The sequence below is a fragment of the Aphis gossypii genome, chromosome 3, assembly GCF_020184175.1.
Source record: "Aphis gossypii isolate Hap1 chromosome 3, ASM2018417v2, whole genome shotgun sequence".
Taxonomy (NCBI): domain Eukaryota; kingdom Metazoa; phylum Arthropoda; class Insecta; order Hemiptera; family Aphididae; genus Aphis; species Aphis gossypii.
This window is the reverse complement of record NC_065532.1, coordinates 51,062,019-51,088,775: the sequence shown is the minus strand read 5'-3', so window position 1 is coordinate 51,088,775 and position 26,757 is coordinate 51,062,019. Positions and strand designations below refer to the sequence as shown.

Below are 26,757 nucleotides of genomic sequence, written 5' to 3'. Positions count from 1 at the left end.
TTATAATCAGACATAAATACTCATATTTATTAATTAATTACATGATAATTAATGCTCATTCAAGTCAATAGTTATACATCAACAGAGGATACGAAACATACAATAAAAAAAAATAATATATATATTATGTTACGTATTTTTTTTAACAATACTACTATGTAATCAAATAAATAATTAAAAAAAATCAGGCTTTTCAAAGGAATTATAAATCACACATGATTTTTTTAATGTTAGTAGCTGAGAAAGATCACATAATATCAATATAATCTTAAATTTTTTCATTGATTTTAATTAATTTAGTAAGTTGTGAAGAATTTATTTCTAATCTAATATATCGAATATAATATTATGACATCCACTAAAAATGTTTAGACATATAGATATGATAAAACTTATTGAATATAATTGAATATTGTACAATTTATTATAATAATATTTATTCTTTATAGTTACAAAGATTTGAGGACAAATAATAGCAGTACTTATTTGTAAGATCTATACAGTCTATGTCATAATCTGATGTTTATCTGTCACACGATGACTAGTTTAACATTATATTGCCACAAAAATAATAAAAAAAATATAATATAATAAACGATTTTAGTAACCGAAAATGATGTTCAGATGTAAACTGAACATTATTCTTCAAGACTAATCGTATTAAATCAATTTTTTCTTAATTTTATCGGTTAAATAATTAAAATAGTAATTTAAAATATTTACAAAAAAATAAGAAATTGCTAAATGTGTTATTCTATTTTTATATATACAAGGAAATTTATGAAGCTAATTGGAACAAATTAATGTATCTATGAGCTATTATCTAGTCTTTAAATAACAATTTCTAACTACTTTATAAACTTAGTATAACTGGGATAAAAAAATTATTTATTAAACATAAAAAAAAATAATTGATCACAATGAATAAATAAGGCAGTATTATGAAGGAATGATACAATATAGATGTGTTCTTTTTTTTCTTTGAGCGCGATGGCAAAAGTAAATGTGTTTTAATACTAATTTTAATATATATATTTATATTAAACAAAAAAATCTTAGTTTAATGATAAAGAGAGCAATAAACTAGATTAATATATTTGGAATCAATGTTCATAAGTCAGTTAGGTTGAATTTTAAATTGTACATTAAACAAAAATAGGGTCACAACTCTTCAATTGTAGTCAGTTCTCAATTTATAAGGTTATTATTGTAATGGATTAAGTTTTGTATAATTGATGGGTTTATGATGACTGAGATTCAGGTGGAGCTCTGTAATTAAAAAAATATATATTTAAATATATGTAATATGTATAGTGTATTATAATAATATTAAATAGAAAAACGTATACATAGATTATTAATTAAATCTTAGAATAATAATATAAGTAAGGTACAAATTGTATTTGTTCATCCAACAATAAAATTTATTTTTAATAAAATTAAAGTAATTTAGAATTTTATACTTTTATAAATCATATTTTTGCTTAACATATTATTTATACAAATTTTTTATCTTTAATATTGAAAAATACATATAAAGGGTGTTTTATTTAATACAAGACAATCATTATTTAACTGATATAATGAGTGTCTTAATTTTTTATATCACATACTGTTTACTGTCTGCTCAAAATTGAACAATATATTTTATACAAATTAAAAAGTATTAATAATTTAAATGTTTGATGTTTTTATGGCAGATACAAAGAGTTTTTAAAGAAACATCAAATCAATAATGATACATTTTTTAGCATTACAACTACTGAACTCTGATATTAAATAAACATGACTAATTTATATGTTTGGTTAACAAAATAGCAGATTACTATTAAAAAATGTTTGAACTATAATTTTTACAGTCGTACTATACTAAGATAATTGAAAAAATATGTACTTTAGTTTGTGCATTAACAAAGGTTTTCAATTAATATGTATTCAAAATTTAACTAACATTTGGAGGTGCAAAGAGCAATTATATTAATGTTGTTAGACAAATGTTGGCAATGTCTAGATAACGTTTAAGATACAAATTGTGAAAAAAGAAACAATCTTTTTTTATCATTGTCCCTATTATGACAGTTAAGTCATACAAAATTAAATTACTTACCCTGGTGGTCCAGAAGGGCCAGGATAGTAATATGGCGGAGGGCGTTCATACTCAGATGAGATCGGATTTTGATAATGAGGTGGTCCACCATTTGGGAAGTCCCAGGTAGGCCTTAAAATATAATTACATAAATAATTAATGCAACTTATTATTGGAAAAGCATTATTAAAAAAGACATAAACAAATATTAGTTGTTACATACATAGTATAGCCAAACAGCTTTACGTATTTAACGTATTGTGGCTATAAGATTACAATTTAAAACAAGGTTTGAATACAAGTAATAATATTGAAACACTCAATAAATTATTATATTTTATACTATCTTGTTTATGCATAATATAGTCAATTTATGTTTCACACAACCAATACAGTTTTTAGTTAAGTAATTTTTTGATTTATTAAAAAATTTAAAAAATTGAATTTTCAAGTTAGTTTTTTTGTAATCTATGAAGGATTTTTAAATCAAATATCATTAATACTTAAAATCAATCACCCAAAAATAAATTTTACACAGAAAAAAAAACAAACTTAAATGCACTTTATTTCTAATATTTTATCACAATTATAAATTTAAATTCAATAATTAGTCCATAAATTATCTTTCTTTCTTTTATTCCAAATTCATTTATAACTTTTAAAACCATTACTTCTTTAAGTTAATTTTTTATTAAATATTTCCATACTTATTATTAATATCTCTATCTCCATAACCAGCCCTCATAATTCCTATAGCAACATTTTCAACTACAATTTCACATAATTTAATTTTGTTATGAGTTATGAATAATGAAATATTTGTTGATTTATCAGTTTTTACTAAAATTAAAAAAAAACTAACTAGATAACATGGTCAATTTTGTTCTTTGATTTGGTAATTTGTAATAGGTTAATTTACTTCAAAAGCATTAACTATGAAACTATATCAATTGCCTTTGAATTATTATTTTTTTTTTATGTTTGTAAAATATACAACAAACACAAGAATAACATTTTTTTGATCATAATATTTTATGGAAATGTTATTCAAAAAATTTAGCAGAATATTTAACTATACAACATACTTTGGTTGTGCTTCAGGTAAACCACCTGAAGGGCTTGTAGTAGGCACTACAATATTTGCTCGTCCAAGATGTGCGCTATAATCAACTGAACCCCCATGTCCAGGATGACGACTCTCATTAGCTGATGTGTTAACAGCAATTTCTGGGTTGGACATATTTTCATAGCCTATAGGTATACTTGAAGATCGATTTCCACATGGAGCAGTAGTCACTTTTTTACGTGGTTTATTCCGTGCATTCTTTTTCTTGTTGTTTGAACTAAATATACAATAATATATTTTTTAATATGAAATAGATTAAGCAAATTTAAAAAATAATGTACTTTACCTTGCTAATGGAATATTCTCACGGTCTGTATATGCATCATACAAGTATTCTCTATAATATCAAAACAAACATGAATTAAACTAAAATAAGTTTAAAGAAACAACACTAATACTTACGCTTCAACTAATGGACCTGGATAGGGATCTGACTTCTGGTAGAGAGAAGCCAATTTCACACAAAGAATTATAATGGGCATGAAGAGTATTGAACAAATACCGACACTCATCCAAAAACCATTCTGTAATAATATTTAAATAAATAAATAAATAATATTATAATCAATATTTAAATCTGGTTTTAACAATTGTACACAGTAAGACTTACCAATAATAAAATATTTTATTTATCAATGGCAGTATTCATTCAAAGAAGATTAATAATAGGTAAATGTACTTCAATATTAAAATTAAATCAAATAAGTATTTTGGATATTATTTATCAACAAATTTTAAATAATAATAATTTATAGATTTATATAATTTAAGGGGACTCCAATTTAAGATAAAATAATTTTCAAGTATAGATAAATGATTAATGACTATTATAAATTATGTTTAACTGATTTACTCATTGAGTTATGGCTAACAACATGTATAAAATTCTAGTAACTATCGTATTATATATTAATATAAATTAATAAGTTAAAAAAAAAAAGTTTTTTTTACAATTGCATCTTCTACACACATTTATTCAACTGAGGAATTTAATATTATTAAAAAATATAATTTAAGACCATACATTTTATTTTAGTTGTCTATAAATAAAAAATTCAATTACATATATTTTTTTGAAAGTTTCATACTTACATAAGGATTAAGTATTTTTTGGCATCCAGCAACAATGGAAGCATTATAAGCCTGTGACATGGGCCAGCATTTACCAACATCTTCTCTAATTTGGTTTACAATTCTTTGTAAATATTGATCAATGTGTTTGTTAAATTCTTCTCCAAATTCTTTTGCCAGCTAGAAAACATCAGAATATATTACTACAAATAAATGTATTTATAATTTAGAGTTTGAGGATGTCTTATCAAAATAAAAACACAAATTTATAAAATTTAAGTTATAGTTCATAAATATTAGGTAAATACATAGTATTACTTACTTTGGTCACTATTGTTGGCCCTTCATTATATAAATACTTTTGAGCTTGTTCAACTTCAATTAAGAGATGTTCAACAGCATGGCGAAGTGAAGAATGGTTAAAACGTAAATGTTCTTGAAGTTGATTAGCAGTGGATTCTAACCGTTGACTTATATCTAACATTAATGCCACTTGTTGTGCTTGATGTACCTTTAAGTACATAGCTTGATTTGTTAGTGAAAATTTAACCTAAAACAAAAAGGTAATAATTATTTAAGTAAATATTTATTGAATTTAATCATTTAATCAAAATATATACTTCTGATTTGGACATTGGCAATTGAGATGCTGTTTGATTTAATGCATCAGCAAGTTGGATCAAATCAATTGATGTTATTTTCTCACCAAGCTATAGTCAGAAAAATGTTGTTAAATGGTAAGATTAAAGAGAATCAAAAAAAATCTTTAAGAAAACTTACGACGTGTGTGTATGCTGGAAAATTAATACTGGATAGAGGTGATTTAGATAATTTTATCAATTGTTTTTCTGCCTCAGGAGTTAAGATTACTATTTCTCCTTCTAGTTTTATTTTTGATACTAATCGATCAATATGTTCATCAATACCAAAAGAAGTGGGATATTCTAAAACTTTGTTAAGATCAATAAGTCTCTCCATTTTTAAAACTTGGAATAAACTCATGTTACGATGGCAATCTCTGCAAATGAACAACATTATTATTAAAATGTAAAATATTACTGTACTTAAATTTAAGTTATTTAGTACTTATTCATGTTATTTACCGAATTATAGAACTAATATTAAAATCAGTATTGATCGGTGTTGGTCTTGAATAAGGTTGTTGTTGAGTATCTAATTTATGGATCGCAGATACATCATACAAGCGGTTTACTATGTTCAAAACTCTTGAAGGTGTAGGGTTTTGCAATGGTTCACATACAATACGATCTGTAGTGACACCAGTAACAAAATAAAATAAAGCGATGATCATCAAGAATGCTGATGACAAAAACATTAACCATACAGCCCTATAAAACAATATTAAAACAATCAATATACTTATAGTAACATTTAAATTCCATTAAAATAATATTATTAAGGTGACATACATCATCAAATATGAAGCGCCTGTTCCTTTATTGCAACAATCATCATCACGATATCCACCTTCTGGTCGACTACCACAAAATCCACAGAATAATCCAAGAGTTAGGCAAACCAAAATCAAAAATAGTGTAATTGCAACACCCAAACAAAGATAATACCTACAAAAAAAAAATAAATAAAATATAAATATATTTGTAACATTTTAAGTACAAAATAATTACCGATAAGGTGAAAATTCTTTTAATAGACCTTCTCCTTGTTCTGTCGGAGTATATGAGTTAGCAATAGTAGAATCTACACGATCTAAAACTCTATCCACTTTTACACAATTTTCTTTAATAGCATTTCCCACTTTTCGAATGTTCAGTTTTATTTCTGGGATATTATCATTAACAGCATTCTGTATTATAGTTTTTACTTTTTCAAATTGTTGCTGACCCTTCATCACCTCTTCTTCAATATCAGCAGTAATAAAATCGGATATATTCTTTAAGGTAGCTGTTACATTTGGCAACTATAAAGAAACATTTGAATGTAATCTCAGCAATAAATATTAAAATGTATTATTATAGAACATACATTTTTATGATATGAATAACACATAATTAATTTTTTTTAAAACATATAATAACAGACATTTTAAAAATACCAATAATTTTATAACCTACCTTTGGAAGATCATTGTCTAATATCTATCCACGGTAAGCAAACAAATTTTAGATTTAAAGGTTTAGTGGTTAAAAATAACAATAGTAATCATTTTTACATAACAAAATATAAGGTTACCTGGCTAAAATTTGCTTCTAAAGAAAGATCTTGGATATTGAATCGATTTAAAATATCACGACAAGTACGTTCAAATCTACAAGACTCCAATTTCTTCATTATTATTGAACGGCATTCCTTTAAAGCTAAAAAATTAAATAATCATTCATAATGGGCTTTTTTCAAGTGATAATAATTAAAATAGTAAAGAATCATACCAGCATCTAATTGCAGAGCTGTTTCCTGTAATTGGCGAGTCAATGAATCTACATTAGAAAGATCTTGTTTGATGAGTCCCAATCCATTAACAACAGCAGTTAAGTTAGACAAAACTGATGCTTTTGAAACTTCACCAAGTTTCTTTTTAACAATTTCACCACTAGCTGTAATATAATATGTTAATTATTTTTATAATCAAATTTTAATTATTGTTTAATTATTTTAAAAAAACTATTATTTTACCTTCCAGTATATTTGATAATGTTTCTTCCAACTCATCAAAGTTTACAACTAATAGATTATCAACTTCCTAAAAATGTAGAAAACAAATAAATAATACATTTCATATTATATTATATTTATATACCTAAGTATAATTATTTAATTTATAAGTATTTCTTACTTTTTTTGTATTATTTATAAACAGTCTGGTATCATTTAAAGATTTCTTAACATTTAATGGTAACTCCTTAACACCGTCTTCCAAATATTCATTACTCACAAATGTACATACAACACCAAATCTAAAATAAAATAAATTTATTAATGACACTAAGTATAAATTTATTTAAAATATACATTTAAATTAGACAAGTAATCATATAATTACATAGAAAATATATGATATCATTAGTAAAAGTATTATAAACTATTAAAATTTATTGATTTTGATTTATGCTAATTAAAAATGAAAAAACATCAATAAAAAAATCAAAGCTGTATACTATGACTTGAGTCTACACAAGTAGGTCACTGTGATGAATATATGTGTTAAATTTTAATTCAATGATCGTATTAGATGAAAAATGATTCAGCAGGACATTCAGCCTATACTTCTAACGATATCAAACTGTATATTTATATTGCTTTCAGTAATTAATTTTTTTACAAGTATTAAAGTAGGTTGAACTATTTTTTGCACAAAAAGAATCTTTTTTTTTTTAACCATATAAATTTTATTATTTAGATTTTTAGATTTCAGTAGAAATAAATAACAAGAAATCTTGAAATAAATGTTCAAGCCTTAGTTATTAAAATTGAAAATTGTATAAACATTTTTAATTACAAAATAATTCGCTAAATTTTGTGATGTTAATAAATTGTAACCTCCAATGCTAAAATAAAAATATGAACAATTTATTGTTGTAACAATACAACTCATCTCCTACTTGGGATTTTGTATTAAACTCTTAAATTGTTTGGTTGGTTAGGTTATAATATTTTTATGAATTAAATAAATTTTTATTAATTAATTCAGGACGATGGATAATAAATAGGTAGGTAAATAGCTTGTTATTCGTAATAAATATACAGACTTACGATATTAGTATAGTAAGCCCAGCTAATATTATGCCATAAAATTGTCTCTTGCAAGAATCGTATTTAGCATCAAAAGGTTGAGACCGAGAGCCACAACCTCCAGTACAACGGCAACAGCATAACGTCAGTCCAATCAGTGGCATTAAAACAGCAAACACGAGTCCAGCAACTAATACGGTTGCACTTGCCCAGTAATGGCTTACCAATATCGGCCATTCATGAGACAAATAATCTATCTGGATTGTATTATCACCTTCCACGTCAATGAATCCTGAAAATAAAAAAACATATAATATTACTAAAATTCTATATATGTTTAAAAAACTGAAATCGCAAATTATAAATGCCGACAATCGACATAGTATACACATTCCTAAAAAATATAATTGTTAAACATGATGCCTCTAATAGCATTTGGTTGTTCGTGTCTTAATGTGTATTTTCACATTTATCGTCCATCGTTTATATTAAAATATTTTCTCTACAAAATGTGTTTTGGAAATTCTTCGTTTTAAATAAGCACATTTTACAATCGTGTTTTAATTATTAAAATCTTTTTTTTTTCATTGTGAAGAATTCGATTTAAAAAATATTTAGACACTGACTATAAAACTTGGGACTGCCACATAAATTAAAAGTATGAATGATTTATGGTGTATAAAGTATAAATGTATAATACTTTTAATGTAATCATGTAGACTATTGTACAACTAATAATTGAAACGCCAGTTTAAAAATTCTGTAAAATTAGTAAATTATATTTTGTTGTTCTGTAATTTTTAATTAAAACTCTCCGAATAACACTGTTTGATATCGTGCATCAAACTGGAAATACACATTCTTTGTCGTTAAATAATTACCCAAAATGCCCAATTTATTTAACTCGGAAAACCTATTTTATAAGCATTTAAATAATTAAATTTTCATTAAAATAATTTGACATGACAATTCAAATTAAATAACGTAGAATACATTAATTTGTAATCATTACAACAACAACGCCGTGTATGAGTATAATACATTACACGTGTATTTGTTTATTTTAGTAAACCTTGAAACGTATAAACGTCAGTATTGTTCAATTCTATTTCTATGAATTGAAAAGTCCGGTATAAATGTTTATTCTATAAGAAGTAGAGTTTAGACCACGGTTTAACACCTTAATAACCACGGTTTAGACAAACATAATTTTATTAAATAATAAATTAACAAATATTCCAATTCTGTAATGCTATTTTGTCTGATAGTCATTGGTTATATATTTAAACAATTTAACGAGAATTTTGTAGTTAATACTACACAATAAAATAAAATTGGTGTTTCCCAAAATGGGCGATAGCCGATAGGTACTCTATACTAACATTACATTTATAAATTTATTTACCATTTTATATTTAAAATTTGTGTACTTTCATTAGACAAATGTTTAGAAACCACCGTAACAAAAATAACGTTATCATGCGGACTAAAAAAGTTAATCAGGAAGTTTCAAGTTAGTGTAAAATTTTTGAACATCGAAAGGGAGCATTGAGTTACAAGTTTAGGAAACACTAATGTAGATTGTAGATTATATTATACATAGAGCGGAAGGTTATACAGAATGATTCACAAAACATGTTTACCCAATTTTTTTCATTTAATGATAAATTAATAGAACAATTATTCGCTAAATAATTAACAGTTAAGGGTGGTTCTCATTTGAAAAATTATAGTTGATATCCTCAAGAGACGGCCCTTGTATTATACAAAAAAATCTTATGAATTTTAAATAACTGCATTATTGAGAAAGAAAAAAGGGTGAGCATGTTTAAACAATTACTCTGTAAATGGTATATATTGTTTATGAATCCACAAGTACCTTAGCTATAATAAAGATTTATTACGAATACTATTAATGCGCAAATTCTATACAACAGAGCAGAGAGCAGAATATCAAATGCAGCAACCTTGCAACGAACGCATACCACTCATTATTTTATTTTACTCTCGTTTTGTCACACCACATACACAACACACACGACAGACTTACGAAAAAATCCAGGATGTATGCTCCGACGCATAAACCTGTCGATATTCAATATAGGTATTTAATTGCTACGAGTGTTTTTTTTTTCATTAATTCATTCACTACTACGCTAAATAACGTCATTGAACAATAATTATTTATGCCACCAACTATTATTATAGCAAAGTACAAACATAAAATAATGTTGAACAACATTCAATACTGATCTTTTACCATTATTTTGGGTATAGGTACTAGGTAGTTAGTAATAATAATTGTATAAAAAATGTGTTTGGATAATATCTTTTGAATCTACCTATAATCATAGATCGTGTTATCCTATTGGTTAATTAAGCACAATATTAATACACAAACTTTAATACAACATAGAAACTAATTCGAAATTTAATATGGATACAAAATAATATTTTCCCAAAATAATTTACAGTTAAACAACGTAGGGGTTGTTCATTTTAACAAGAAAGTTAGTACCACCACAGTCCACAGTGCTTTTAATTTATTTGAAAATATTGTCTTATGTAGATACCATAGTAAACCAAGTGTACTCCGACACAACCATTTTACTTTTTACTCATTCTAACAATTTGCATATCAAACAAAGATTTCTATTATCATCCGTACAGGATACGAACTGCAGTATGGAAATCACAGTATTCAATATTTTATATATTATGTATATTAAATTAAAAGTTACGTCAATCAATGGGCGAACTAAGAATTATTTTCTAAAGAGATAATACCAAGTGACAACTGTATCAATCCTTATTGTGAAATTTTTTAAATATTCAAAATGAATATACCTATTAGGTAGTAGGTACATGAGAATATTTTTGAGACTACTCGTACATATATTATTGTTACACTGGAGCATAAAATACATTAATCAGTTGGGTGCTTGATCAATAACTTGTATTTAGAAAGTAAATTTATAATTTTGATAAACTTGACCTATTATGAAATATATGGTAACAACATTATAGAATTTTTTCGATATTTTAAATTTTTAAGATCGTTATATATGAATTATAAATACATTTTTCAATACATCCATACCTCACTTAAAAATTAAAATATTAGAATAATTCTACTAAAGAATACAGATAATATTGTTACATATTATTATAAATTTAACAATAATAGGGCAATTCACTCTAAAATTAAAACTAGGTAACGAAACTAAACGTTATAAATTAACGATGTTATACGAAATTAAATGTCGGAGACAACAATTAATGTTGCTATGTTTTTAGGAGTAGATCCATGAAGGAGGGGGCTCATCTACATAAAATTCTAGGATGTCTATTTTCGGCCGATTACGTTTCGTATCAGTTTTTAACGGTCGCCGTCAAAAAGCTAGTCTAATCGAACATTTAAACTTGTTTGACGTAATAAAATGTCTATAGTTACTTGTACTATTATAGTAACTACCAATTTTATTATTAACGATATTTATTGTGTAATGATATAATTTGTTAGTAAAAGTATAAATTTAGTTGACATTAGGTCTTGACCCTTGATAAACATGGTCATCCCCTCTCTCTCTCCGTGAATATATTCTGGATCAGTGCCTGCAAATTTTAAATAGATATAGAGTACCTATAGACATATAGCAATTATCAATCCTTTAAGGGTTAAAATAATCAGTGATGACCGCCATTTGATTGTATCCTTTTCGCTACGGTATAGTTATAACAAGCGTGGAAATTGCATAAAAAAATGATAACACATGGTTATTTTGTAATCAGATATAATGTAACTGCACAATATACAACTGTACAAGATAACTGTATAATCGTCATTTTCCAGAGAAACTACAACATTGTATTGTATGTTCCAAAAATTGATAATTTGAATAAAAAATAACATTTTGGAATATGTGGAGATAATTGAACCATTTGAAACATTTAAAACTCTCCAATAATCCCCTGGATAAGTAACTAACGTTGATTGTCCCACGTGTATCACATTATACTAAAATCGGATCGATTAAATATTTTGTTCCCGTTGAAGGCGCACTACTACCGCAAGCGCAATCGTGAAAGTTGATACAAAACGTACATAACCTAACCATAGGTACGTAGAAAATTGATTTGCCTGGGAAACGCTGAACACGTTGTTATTACGATTAATCACCTGAGTCAATACATAGTTTTTCATCGCATGTTTACATTATATATAGATTTATAGGTATACTCTCTACCTTTATGAATTTTATTGTGATGATAATATGATAGACATATAAGTTAAACGAACGGCCCAACCTAACCTCCTATATATATAATACAAATACTACCTGTGGTTCGGTGTCGGTGCGTTTATATGAGAGATTGTGCACAAAAAAAAAACAACAACATAGGTACAATTAACTGAATTATCCATTCGAAAATTACGTTATTTTGTCATGCAAATAACAGTCACGGGTAAATTTGCAACGCACGTATAAACGCAATGATAAAAAAAAATACTACCGCCGCTCCAGCAAGTGAGAAAACTATTCTACATGGAAAGGTATTTGAACTCAACAATACGCCAAAATGGGTTTAAAAATTATTTTATATAAAAATAAAATATAAGTACATAATTACTAAACAGAAGAAACAACAATCACGCAGTGCAAGAAGAACAAAAAATTACCTAGAAAATTAAATATGTACGAAGTGTTAGACAATAAAATATATTCCTCTTACCAACTGTGTGCATAAAGTACACGTACATCACAATTAATAGCATTTAGATTTGAATTTTCGAAATATTTTTTTTTTTAATAAGTACCTAATAAGTAAAAACACTACTCTGGTATATTTTTAACATCAATAATAGTATAATACATAGAATGTACTTACCAATAGCGTTATATAATGCGAAAACGACCTTGTTTGTTAAATAATATTTAATTTCCATATTATTGATCAAGGTTTATTTTTAAACTTTATCGAAAAATTAATAACTGTTATTCGAGTTATGTAACACAAAATCCAGAATGTACATGGTACATAGTTTTAATTTAAAAGAATCTCTATACATAAATATAAACTATTAAGTTATATTATTTGTATTTTAAGATTATGGTAAAGAAACATAGTTATTCTCAGTCAAGTAGAAAAATGTATATTACCTACTGGCTACTACTATATTAATTTAATAATATTAGTTAGTAGTTATGTTAAATTAGTTAATTAATATAAATAAATTTAATGTTTTAATCCTTTAAATATAAAATATCTTATTTATTAACATATTGTAAACAAGTCAATACCCTTTGATAAATAAAAAAAGTACAGAAATTTAAATTATCAGTAATATCACAGAATAGAATAATATTATACTATAAAACTAAAATAAAGAAAAACAATATTGCAGAGAATATTAAATATAAGACGATAGTAGTTCTTTGTATTTTTGAGTAACAAAATAATATCATATTTTAATTTGTACATATTATACTGAGTTTACACACAGTTTATTTATTATGCAATATAATGATCACTGATCATCTAACGGCTAACTTTATTTTAACAATACACAAATATGAATTATATTAGGGCGTATGATAAGTATTATTTTATGTTGCACCATGATTTGAAATATAGTTCTCAAACTTGAGTCATGGGTCATAGCGCTGAGTATGAAAATATTGAAATGACTCATAGTATTAATTTTATTGAAATACGAATAGGTAACAGGTTTAAACTCAAATCTCAATTCGTGTAAGCCAAATCCCCGAATGCAGATGATATTGTTTACCATAAGTCCAGATAATAATATTTCAACATAATATGCATAATTAAATAGAAATAACATTTAACTAAAGATAGATTGTATAATAAGTAATATACTATAAAATAATTATTAAATAGAATTATGAGTATTAAAGCAAATTTTTTCATATCGACGAAAAGGAGTAAGTAATTTGTATCAAGAATTTTCTTCACAGTGAGCCAAAATATAAAATCATACAAATACTTTTAAATTAATGATTAAACATAGTAATGATATTCATCATGCTATATATTATCATATTAATGATCGGATAAATTAAATTAAAAGAAATAAATTCATGTACCTACACAAAAATACAAACAATATTTTTTCAAAATTACTCAGCACATTGGAAATTCATACAGGCCATGGGGAATATTATCTATAATCTGTTACGAATAGATTCCAAATCAATTTTTTAAAATTTAAATAATAACCTAGGTATGCGTTTTTATAATACTTTTAAAATAAAAAAATGTTTTTTGTGTCGTTAGCTTAACGTTTTAGTTAGTTATTGTATTACATTATATCCAAATATAGTGGTAATTACTCAAATGAAATGTATTAAAGTTAAGTTATATTCTTATACACACATTTAAAATGATTAAATATTGTAGTACTTAGTAAACTTTTCAAAATACAGTTTTTTGAAAATAATATCCGCAATAAATAGATAGGAATAATATTGTTTTGATAATTCATTGAATAAACAATAACAGAATACATATTCATAATATTAGTAATATTATTATTATTTCGGTGAAACAACTATCAACTATGTAGGTACATTACACATAGTATCATTATTAATAATTATGATTGCGGATGATGATAAAAATGATATCGTACATATTATCGAAATAAAATATTTAAGAAACAATTGCAACTATAATAGTAGTACTATTTGGCGCAATATGCAAATATAATAAAAATAAAGATTGCATTAATAATAGTAATACTATAATATTACTATGTATACTATGTATAGGATTGCCCAGTGCGGTACAAAGAAATGGAGTTCGTTATACCCGATGAGTCATTTTATAACTCCAACGACCCGTTACAAGTGCAGGCCAGTCGCTTCTATTCTATAACATTATGTACAGTCACCGCCAAATAGCTAGATTATTTTACTGCGTTCAAAATCCACAAACACACATACACTAATTTAACATCGCATAACTGCACAAGTAAAATATGCTTAAAGAAAAATATCATGCTTATCATTCATCTTTAAAGTTCACATTTGAAAGGTTAACCTAGTAAATGAGCAACATTCATCCGTATCCGTATGGTATAATTAACTACTAATGACAACATGTTAAGTGTATGTAGTTTGTCCAAAGAAATCTCATGAGGTATATTTTTTAGGATATTAACTGCAATTTTTATAAATAATACAAATAAATTGATGTGTAAAGATTATGATTTTATTTTATAACTTAATAATTGCACTATACCAATAAGTAGGTCATGAGTCATGACGAAAGGATCAAATTGTCGATATGTCATGAATAGTTTTATTTCTACTGATTTCTACTGTAGATATAGTAAGTATGTATAACTAAAATCTATTAAATAGCCAGTCATTAATAAACGTTTGCGAATTAAAAAGGAATATTTAATATATCCCTATTTCTATATTTAATAACTAGAAAAAATATTAGAGATAGAACAAAGAGAACATCACAAATTCATAAGGCTTTTCGATATTTTTTTGATACGGTTTTATGACGATAGACACGAACGAAATAAATGGATATCAAAAATAGTATCCGAATTGTAAAATGTAGGTAGTGTCTAATGTATCTCGTGTAAATATGTAATAGTAATATGTGTAATAATATATTGTACCGAAACAATAGACATACGACTTTAGTGGGACAAAATGAAAAACAAATAGACAATAGCTTGTTGCATATATATATTATAGTTTTTATTCTCAGTGGTGTTACATACGTGGAAAAGTCGAGCGATTATATAGCTATGTAGTTGACACAGCGAATAGTGACGGCTGCTGTAGCTGTACCGTACGTGATTTTCTTTCGTTAAGCGAGTTCAATTGATAAACGAGGCAAAAAAATAACATATCAAGTGTATAATATTATTATAGTTGTCTGCTGTTATATATTGGACGTGTCGGGCAAATCCGGTTTTCTAAACATACGCGCTACCGATACTGGACAAATAAACTACTTGTACTATTGTATTATATATAAAATAAAAAAAATCACAAAAAACATGAAAAGCTATTAAAAAATCCAAAACAATGTATATGAACAGAAAACAGAAGTCAGATTACCGGATTTGATGTGTAATAATTTAATTAATCTGCAGTTTGGCGAATCTGGAAATGTATATCATTATATTTTAATGTCGAACACTACATTTAGTTAATATTATATTATTAATAATATAGCAAGAGAATTAATTATTTATCTATGTTAATATTTATACATAAATAAGGCACACGTATGATTAAATTTTTTATTGATTTGATAACGATAAGCAGATTAAAAATGAAATAATTTCGAGTATATACTATTTACTTAGGTAATTGTATAACAATATTGTTGAAAACAGACGAACATAGTAATCATAAAATTATAATTATAATTTATCAGCAAGCCTAGTTAAATGGGCTGTGCTAATTCTAGTAAAAGTAAAAAAGATACCAAACCCTATTCTTGACACAGAAAATTTACCATAGTTTTGTGTAAATCTGTGACAACGCAATATTTTTAATGCCAGCCTGTTGCTTATCATTAACAGATTGGAACAAGATATAATCATTAGTCATCATCATTCGCATTGTCTGTACACTTTGCGTGTGAAAAGACAAGACTTTTAGGAAACAATAATGAGAATTTCACTTATATTATTTAGGTCTATAATTTAAATTGTTACATTTACAATAATAACGAACTTAGATTTTTACTATATATGTTTTTAACTGAAATATTATATCGTAATATCGTATTTTATTAAACTGAATCATACCTAAACAGATAATTAGATTTATTATTGAATTCGAACGTATGATGACTATAAATATTATAATTTAAATTATTTAAATACTATAGAATACCTACTCGTTTAAGATGTCACATCTACATATTATTGTGTACATCCGTTTAATAAATTTACATACAGATTACCAAATTTACCAATTTTACAAAGTTACTTTTAATATTGGAGTAAATTGATTTGATATTAAACTTTAAGTTAAGAACATCATAATACGCGTTTGTATGGTGAATTTAGTACAATAATTTAATTTTTGTTGTGATATATATCAAATATTATGTGCATTTTAAAATTGTAACATTGTGCATGCCCACTCATGTGTAATAAACTTATAACTCATAAAAATTGAAATATTGCAAAATGCTAACGTACTAACACAGATAATGGTTTAACTTGTACAACTACGAAATGTATATTGGAATTCTTATTTTCTTAACCCAATATATATAATATATTATTTAGTTTTATAGATATACTTATTTACAATTAACTTGTATTTTATTACATATTATCCAACTTTCGATAAGAATGACAACATTTTGACTGGTTTAAGCAAAGTTTTTTGATTTTAAAATCTAATGAATTCAACAAAATAAATATACGTGGATCCTAATACCCAAGAGCCTAAAAAAATGATGTGTCGTACAATAGAAGACAATATTTTAGTCAACACGTAGGAACTTATATTGTTAAGGTATGCTTATATAATAAAGCTATAATAAAACATTTTAATTAATTTATTATTATTTAACAAACAATTTTAATTAGTGAAGTTAGTGTTAGAGTTTCGCAGTGATAAACTTAAGAATATAATACGATCGTTTACTTAATAATAAAACATGCGTACATGGTATATCAGAACTATTATAAGCGATAATACTATATGGTTAAACTAAAAGGGTCTTGACTCAACAACCAAATTAAGAAATAAAATAGCACAATTACTTATTTAAAAGCCTAATTTTTTACGGCTTTAATTTCATAAGTTTGGTAAATAATTCATTTATATTAAAACTTTTTCTTTTTTTAATTTACTGTTATTATTTTAATTATTTACACATTATATCTGTGGATTTAAACGAAACATATATATAGCAATTATCAAAAACCTAATAAACAAAAAAACAATAATTGAGTATTGTAATTATTATCACAATTGAGTAATGACATAGTTAAGTATAATTGCATGCTATACATTTACTACACACATATTAAATTGAATTCAACTGTGTAGTCTAAATTGGTTATAATTATGTTGAAGGGGACTAATGTTTGATTTCGTTTTAGCTTGTGGTTCTTAAAAGAATATAAAAAAAAATATTGAACAGACAATTTTTGATTTTTTAAAAATTATATTTAAAATTCACCTAATAGTTAATAAATTTTAAACATATATTTTAAAACGTTACGTTTTTCAACTGCCAATTAAGTGTTCCATTTTTTTTTTATTTTAGATACAATTTAAAAATAAGGCAGCCTAGTCATGAAAAATATTTATTAGAAAGTCATAACTACTCAAATCAATCAATCTGTAGTCCAAAACAATGGGAGTGGGTTTAAAAAGTTTTTATAATGTATTGAAGCAATTAAGAAAACGAATGATTTTTCGGCGAAGTTTCAAAATCATACAACTAAATCACATTATAGATTTAATTTTTGTAAACTTGTAATAGTGGAAATAATAATATGAAAATACCCATTAGTTGCACGAATTCAAATAGCAAACAATTATTTATGCATAATATATAATATGTAAAACCAAGCCGACGACGTTCATTGATAGTATTGCTATTTTTAAATAAATTTATCGATGTATAGAAAATAAAAATGAGACTAAATAAGGAATAATAATCAGGAATTAAAACCGAAAATGTATATGTAATATGTATATTATATAAATATGAACATTATTAATATTTGATACACGGGTTAGGGTACACGAGAGACAAATGGATGCAAATACATGGATACAAGGAGTTTAAAGTTCATTTTTTATTTTATTTACTTAACACGGTTTTCTTTAAAACACGAGTATCTATTTAATTAAATACACGTGAAATAGGGAAATCTATAACTTGTGTATGACGTCATATTATATCTACGATGAAGATGACGTAAACAAATTTCATCAATATATGTTTATAAACGCACAATAAGTTAATAAAAATAAATAAAATAGTAGATTAAAAACATAAATTATTAATTTTATAAAATATATCAATATTAAACTCAAAAAAATAATACAAAATTTAGACTGTCAATTAATAGTTTATGAATGATTAATAATCATAGTAAGATTTAATACTAATAAATAATTATAATGCTATACCTATACTTAATAGTATAATATATTATATAATAAGTGATAATAATATAAACATATTATATTCAACATAAATATATTATATTATCTTTAAGATTATTATTTTTTTTTTTAATGTTTAAAATAGAAAATCCAAGTTATTGTTATTACTCATTATTTCGAAAAAAAAAATGCACAGATTTTTATATTTTAAAAATGTACAGTTTTAAAATTAAAATATCATAACAAAAAACATACACAGAACCTTGGATAATATTCTTACCTTAAAATTTTATGATTCAAATAATAATATAATATTATTTAAAAATACAAAGCAAAATTGATTCATCTTAACATAAAATCTCTATTATGAATTAATGACACTGAGACAACACATACTTGATTACGAGTTCTATTAATATTTTTTAGTATAAAATTAACTATAATTATTACTATGCTGTTTTTCTTTTAAAATTTTTTAAGTGTTAGGAAGTCTTACCCAAGTTATTATTAGTAGTTATTTGAAACAAGAGTAATATATTGTGTACTAAATTTTGTTTTAAAAATATATTTGATTGTATTACATATTGTAAAGTGTACCTAAAAATAATTAAAAATAATTATTAAATTATGATTATTCAGTTTTAATAATTCAGATTTTTTTCCGTGATTGAGAAATCAATTCAAATTTAAAACACCTGAAATTATACCATTTTCAGTATAATATTGTTTTAAATGTCAATAACAAGCGCGGAATAAAATGTTAACGAATTAGCTAGCTCTATTTGGAACCGTTTTCTGAACTCGGTGATTTGCATCATTGATTTCATTTTTTTCAATGATTATAATACATCACGAATGCACAATACTGTGGTGAGGTGAGCGAAGCGGGACCAGTGCCCAAAACCCGTTCACTATATTATCCTGTCCGGCTTTTTCCTTTAGAATTGTATATTATACAGGACGCAAGTATTCCATAAGAAATTTAAATATGTACTATTCTCATATACGTAGAAATATTAAATTAAATTTAGAATGATATAACGATCAAATTAAAATCAGCATTTTAAAATATATGGATGGTCATTTAAATATTTTAATTATAAATCATAAAGGCAATAGCCGATGTTGATTCCAAGGTTTATTTTTTAATTTCAAACAATATCGAAATTTATACATTATTCGGTTATCCTTTGACCTTTATCAACTTCGGATGAACAACAAAACGGTCATACAACATATTTATAAAATCTTTGTAGACAAAATCAAACTGCAAAGGTCGGCATCTATATTCTATGGTGCGTTGTGGATTATTTTCCTCACAGTGTTACCAGTAAGAATATATTGTAAACACACATTCGTATGAAACTGATGACGTACGGTCGTCATTCATAATATTATTTCATTCCGGTAGTTCCGACGTGGCAACGTTTTAAAAATTATAATTCCAGTGGATCATTATCATTATTTATCACTGATATAATTTATCCGCCGTCTGATAATAAGTTTTTATATTAAAATTGTTTTTAATTTTGTGTATCTATTACGTAATTTATGTGTGAAATTCTTATCAACATATAAACTAAATCGCAATATTCGCAATACTTTTTCAACCCCGCCTGCGCCTTTATTGATTTAATAATATAAAATATAATATCCGTAAGAGGTCAGTAAATGTAGATAATTGTATTGTATTTTATAAATCACCAATACAGTTCAGACTTCAGAACAGATAAAATCTTAAGTATTACTAATATCACAGAATTACAGTATCAACGTAGTAGTGTATTTCATAGTACTGTGAACTTTATTCGAGTTATTTTAAGCAATTTTTATTCTTAATTTCTGTGGTAATGAAAGTCTGAAGTTCATAAATACGAATAATAAAAAACTTTCAATACATATGAATCAAACAAATAAGATACAGTATTGTTAATTAACAAAATATTTTAACCAAACAACTTTATAAAGATATATAAGTATATAACTATAAAAGAAATATATAAATAATATTGCACAATTCGACCTATTCAACCCATTAATTAGAATAGATATCAGCTGTATCCGTATAATCAGTAGAAAAGTGTACCTATATAATATTGTAACAAAAATTTGTGGAGTGCAGTCAACGTTTTAGCTTTGATCAAGACATCATCTAACTCATCTCATACAGCCAAAATGACGAACGAACAATTAATTGGAGTAATTGATGTTGAATCTAAAATAGTCAAATTTTCTGTACTCAATCACAGTGGACATATTTTGGTGGATTCATCCAGGACTATCGAACTCATAAAACCATACCCTGGTTGGGTTGAAGTAGATGCTGAAAATATTTGGAATGCGGTATGTACAACTATTAATGAGGTAATAGTTAAACTAGAATTAAAAAATTTATCTAAAGATGACATTAAGATAATTGGTATTATAAATGAAAGAGATACTGTATTAGCATGGGATTCAGAATCAAGTAAACCACTCTGTAATGCAATTCATTACAATGATACTCGTACAGATACCATCATTCGAGACTGTATATTAAATTGTCCAAAAGCACTTGATGCTATCGAAGATGCAACTGGCTCAAAAGTAACGTCAATGTTCAGTGGAATTAAATTAAAATGGATAATTAATAATAAATACATTATAAAACAACCTGCTTCTATGGAAAGTATTAAATTTGGAACATTAGATACTTGGATAGTTTGGAAGCTTACTAATGGTAATTTATACGTGACAGACATTACCAATGCTTCTCGGACTTTATTAATGAATTTAAAAACTTTGGAGTGGTCTCCAGATGCTTGTCAATTTTTTGATGTTCCAATTTCATTATTGCCAACAATTAAAAGTTCCTCGGAATATTATGGAACTATAGAAGAAACACTTTTAAAAGGTATATCAATTGGATCAATATTTGCTGATCATCAAGCTGCATTGTATGGATTACATTTCGATAAACCTGGTCAAATAATGAGTAATTATGGTGATAGTTGTGCAGTGTCTTGTATAATAGGAACAGAATTTAAAAGATCAAATAATGGATTAATCACAACTGTAGCATACAAAATCGATAAAGAACCAGCAGTTTATGCTTTTGAAGGTTGGACATCAGTTGGTGGAAAAGCAATAGAATGGCTGAAGAATAATATGAAAATTTTAGACAGTGATGAAGAAATAGAATTATTAAACATAGATGCAAGTGATGTATATTTTGTCCCTGCTTTTAATGGATTAGCAGCACCACATTGGAAACCAGACGCCAAGGGTATAATATGTGGTATGACTCATTTTACTAACAAAAAACATATACTTCGAGCTGCGTTAGAAGCATTTTGCTTTCATACCAAAGATGTATGTGTTGCATTTGAAAAGGATACAAATATAGTTCCATCTCAGTTGTTTGTAGATGGTCTATATTCTATTTACAATAACATATTAGGTTATCAAGCTGATATTTTAGGAATAGATGTAATAAGCTCAGAAATGACTGACGACATGGCTATATATGGCTCAGCTAAAGCGGCAGCAAAAGTAATAAATATTGAACTTGGGAGTCATGAGTGGTCACTTAAAATCTCAAAACCAATGACAACAGAAGAAGAACAAAAAAATCGGTATTCAAAATGGTTAAAAGCTATAAGACGCAGTACTGGAATAACAAAACCACAACCAAATCAAACAATTGCTGATAATAATAATTTTAGTACACACTTTTTATCCACGGCATACTTAATGGCTATGATGGGTATGATGGTTTTTTCTGATAAGAATTAAAATGTTTATTTAAAAGAAATAATATGTGATTGTTGATATAAAAACAAATAAAGTTACCTAAATGTAAACTATTGTATTAAAACTATTATAATTTTATGAATACTTTAAGTAGATTAAAATAGATTAAATTTTGTTAATATTATGTACTTATTTAGCTTATGAATTGTTTTAAGATATTTTTTAGTATATAAAAAAAACAAAGTATAAACCTATCGTAGAAAATTAAGTAATGTAGATAAGAATATTTATGTTAAATGTAGGTGGAAGTACACAAATTACATTAAAGTAAATTATTTTTTATTATTTATTAGTTGTTATTTAAATTTAAAGGCTTATAATAAAAAAGTCAATGTAATATTGTAAAAAAAATTAATACTATTAGTTTGTAAAATGTATGATAAAAAAAAAAAATTGTTAATTGTAAATAATGTATAATATATGTAATTTATTTAGAAGATTGAAAAAAAATATTTATTTTTTTTCTCCGTAGAATAAAAATACCACAATCACATTTGATTATTTGAATAATCTTTATTTAATTTCAATATCTACTTTTCAGTAATAAGTTTAATAATTTATTTATATTGACACATTAATAATGAATTACTGGACAGTAGACACTGAAATAATATAACGAATTTTGATATACTATTAATAAATAGTATTAAACTAGTTACATAACAGTTACCTATGCCATAATTGCTTGATTATTTGAAAATGGATAAATAACTGGCTGATTTACATTAACTATTGTTAAAGATTGAATCAATCAAAGTATACGTTGGCCGTAGCATATTAATACTGATAATAACCAACAAATAATACACTAGGAACAGTTTTTAAAAACAAGTAACTTAATCATTTTTCTTAATTAATAATAAAAATTGGATGATTAATTATAGTAAGTATATAAGTAAGGAATGAGTTTTACATAGTTCCACACAATAAAGAATGTATACTTTTGTTAAACAAAATAAACTGGTAGGTACTTATATTGATGAGGGAAAGAATTTAGATATGATCAATCTAATTAATATATATTTAATTATTAAGTAGCTATGTCTTTATATTTAATAACTTATATTGTTCAAGCTAGTGTTTTATTTAATTGTCAAATAATGATATGGAAACTCAGAAAGTATATTATTTACCTACCTCTATTATTGGTCTTTCAGGTGCATAGAATTTGTAAGTATAAAAATATAAGTAGGTAACTGCTAAATGTTGTGTATAATACCTATTATTTTTAAGATTTTTAACTAATACAAAACAAAAAAATTATTAATCAGATATCAAAATATCTAAAAAATAGGTTTAAGAACCTAATCTAATTATTTTTAATTACCTACATTTATTAATAAGTAGGTATACTTTGAATTTATTTTATTAAAAGATCCTTAATTTTAAAACATACTTATTATGAGTTGATGGTAAAAAAAAAAAAAACAACTACATATCTAAATAATATAATAAATAAACATTAAACCTACCTAACCTACTTTTACTATGATTCATCATGAAGTAGATATTAAAAAAAGGTACATATTAGAATATTTTTTTTTACAATTAGAATTATTAATATGACATATTTACTACATATTTTAATATAAAGTATAAGTAATAATTATAATGAAGATTTTGATTTGTACCTAGATGTTATTAAAAAAAGAAGAATTGCCAAGGTCTGGTTCAGACAACCATAGTAACTTCTCAACCATAAAATGAATGTTATGTAAACTGATATGGTATCATATTGCAATTATTATTTCTGTTCTGAAGAGTTAATGAAAATGATAATATTATACATTTTATAGGTATTATTTTTAATTATTTGAATTTAGGTATTTAATTACATATTTCTCTTGATATGTCTGTATAGTAGTTAACATATTAGGATAAATTATCAATTTGTAAATTATAATGACTTTAATAAAATATTATGCCTTCTAAGATTGTATTATCAAAAGTTCAATTACTAGATAGGTACTTAAATAAAATCTAATAAATCATATTTAATGTAGCTTATGAAATACTACTGTCATTTGTCAAATAATGTAATGAATATATTATTGGTACTTTTTAATTTGTTGATAATATTTATAATAAGAGACCTTTTAACAGTTCTCACAACTACTTACATATAAAAATAAACCATTTAAGTAATGACTTTTAACTATAGGACCTCTCGAATACTAATCCAAACTAATAGAATAAAATATTATTAATATTATTACTGTCTACATTTATAACATTTAGTATAATAAATCCAAAATTGTTATTCCGTTGGTAATATTGTAGGTTTTCATTGACCATTGGATAGTTATTTTTGGCAGACTTAATTGTACCCCCTCTCTCTCACTTGTAAAAGTTTAAAGATTGTAGTACAAAAAAGTGTGTAGGTACTGCACAGTTTGTACAGATTGATTGACTGTGAGCATACATTCATAAACAATATAAGCATCATTTAACTTTTTGAAAACGTTTTAAATATGGTTAAATAAATTCGGTCAAAGGACAGAACAGACGAACGGTTGAATCAGGTTAATACAAGAGTCGAGTTGTGTCATGTTCTGTTTTATTAGATACATAGACAGATGCATAGGCAAGCAACACAATGTCGGTATCGAGTTACCCTCCTGCAAGTCGAATAGATCATTTAACTTTACACAACACAACGGACGTGGCGCAATGTGATGAACCGGGACTTATATTAAAGCGGTTGTTATGTGAAAAGTAAGTAAAAACCGTACCTTCGGGAAAAGCTTGGTCGCTGAGTATGTACTGGATAAACTTGTTGGTGATGAAGTACAAATGTCCCATGCCGGCCGCTTGGAACTTGGTGGTGCTGACGTACGCCGTGGACACGTTCGGGCTGCTGAACTGCACTTGTTCGTAAGGCATGACGTTGTGCAAGTGTTCGGGGACACCTTCCATGAGCCTGAGCTGCGGCTTTGGTTTGGCAAAGTTCTTGAGCCAGTTGCCCTCGGACCGCGCGGCCAACTGCAACAGCAGGGCCAAGCACACCACCCACCGGCCGCCAACGGACATCGTGGACATGGCCGAAGTACACACGACAGACACTCGCGCTACGACGATATATTAGCGGGTATGCCCGTCAGTCGTCACACTCGCGGACACATGTCGGACCGACGTCGAGTTCGAGTTGTCTCTGTCGGCTTACGACCCGCGAGGAGTAAAACGAACGGCGTGGGGGTCAGAAGAGAGGAGACCACGGCCGTGCGTGCTTTAACGTCTTAAATTATATTTTTGGATATTATTATTGGGTATTAGCAAAATATTGATACAAACTCCAGGGAAATCAGCTGGTGAGTGCTCCGGCCTGAAGGGTCGGCGCAGGGGATAGCGAACAGGTAAACAAAGGAATTATATTACACGCACTCTAGCGGACTCTAGCAGACGGATTTTTGTTTAATTTTTCGTATTCGTTCGCCGACGGCAACGCGAACAATAACAACAACAACAACAACAAACAACGCCGCCTAGTATCGATATCAAAAATATCGCTTAGAAACCGTCCGTGTCGTAGACGGAAAACGATAGACGTCGTGTTTTAAAAATAACGTGTTGCCGGTCGTATTCGGACACGATCGGATCGGTACAATCGGCAATGGCGCGCGGCGGCCGTCGTCCCGATGGCGTTCTCGGCGGCGTACGCTGGCACAGTGGCACGCTGTACGGGGCACTACGGCGGCGGCGGCGAATCGCGTACCGTGCACAACTGTACTGTACGGCGACGGCGGAAGCGTCAAGCAATCGAACGACAATAAGGCCTATAGCAGGCTGCACTATAGCACCGGACCGTGTCCCCCGTGTTACCCGTACGCGGTACG

At 26.6% G+C, this 26,757-nt stretch overlaps 2 protein-coding genes across 4 annotated transcripts; one reads left to right on the top strand and one right to left on the bottom strand.

Moving 5' to 3' along the window:
• Positions 1 to 26,757, bottom strand: LOC114132217 (prominin-like protein). 3 transcript variants are annotated; one of them, XM_027997617.2, is made up of 19 exons: positions 25,657 to 26,754; positions 8,016 to 8,286; positions 7,099 to 7,219; positions 6,939 to 7,005; positions 6,695 to 6,859; positions 6,498 to 6,622; positions 6,380 to 6,403; positions 5,933 to 6,225; positions 5,714 to 5,869; positions 5,387 to 5,632; positions 5,064 to 5,301; positions 4,904 to 4,993; positions 4,606 to 4,833; positions 4,305 to 4,463; positions 3,615 to 3,736; positions 3,499 to 3,549; positions 3,172 to 3,429; positions 2,108 to 2,218; positions 1 to 1,269 (listed from the first exon to the last, which is right to left on the bottom strand). In XM_027997617.2, the coding sequence occupies exons 1-19, from the start codon at positions 25,961 to 25,963 to the stop codon at positions 1,242 to 1,244; spliced, it is 3,060 nt and encodes a 1,019-aa protein (XP_027853418.2). In that variant the 5' UTR covers positions 25,964 to 26,754; the 3' UTR covers positions 1 to 1,241. The 3 variants fall into 3 exon arrangements, with proteins under 3 accessions (XP_027853418.2, XP_027853420.2, XP_027853419.2); XM_027997619.2 differs by lacking the exon at positions 2,108 to 2,218 and having other exon boundaries at positions 25,657 to 26,757; XM_027997618.2 differs by lacking the exon at positions 6,380 to 6,403 and having other exon boundaries at positions 25,657 to 26,753.
• On the top strand, positions 20,658 to 23,352 carry LOC114132219 (glycerol kinase-like). The gene has a single exon (XM_027997620.2). The coding sequence runs from the start codon at positions 21,308 to 21,310 to the stop codon at positions 22,904 to 22,906; it is 1,599 nt and encodes a 532-aa protein (XP_027853421.1). The 5' UTR covers positions 20,658 to 21,307; the 3' UTR covers positions 22,907 to 23,352.

What these genes read in the sequence shown, in the direction of transcription:
- LOC114132219 (XM_027997620.2), top strand. Translation starts at nt 21,308, where the DNA reads ATGACGAACGAACAATTAATTGGAGTAATTGATGTTGAATCTAAAATA.
- LOC114132217 (XM_027997617.2), bottom strand. Translation starts at nt 25,963, where the DNA reads ATGTCCACGATGTCCGTTGGCGGCCGGTGGGTGGTGTGCTTGGCCCTG. An exon ending in GGCCAACAATAGTGACCAAA is followed by an intron (nt 4,464 to 4,605) that starts GTAAGTAATACT and finishes GATGTTTTCTAG; the next exon opens with CTGGCAAAAGAATTTGGAGA. An exon ending in GAGAATATTCCATTAGCAAG is followed by an intron (nt 3,430 to 3,498) that starts GTAAAGTACATT and finishes TTGTATATTTAG; the next exon opens with TTCAAACAACAAGAAAAAGA.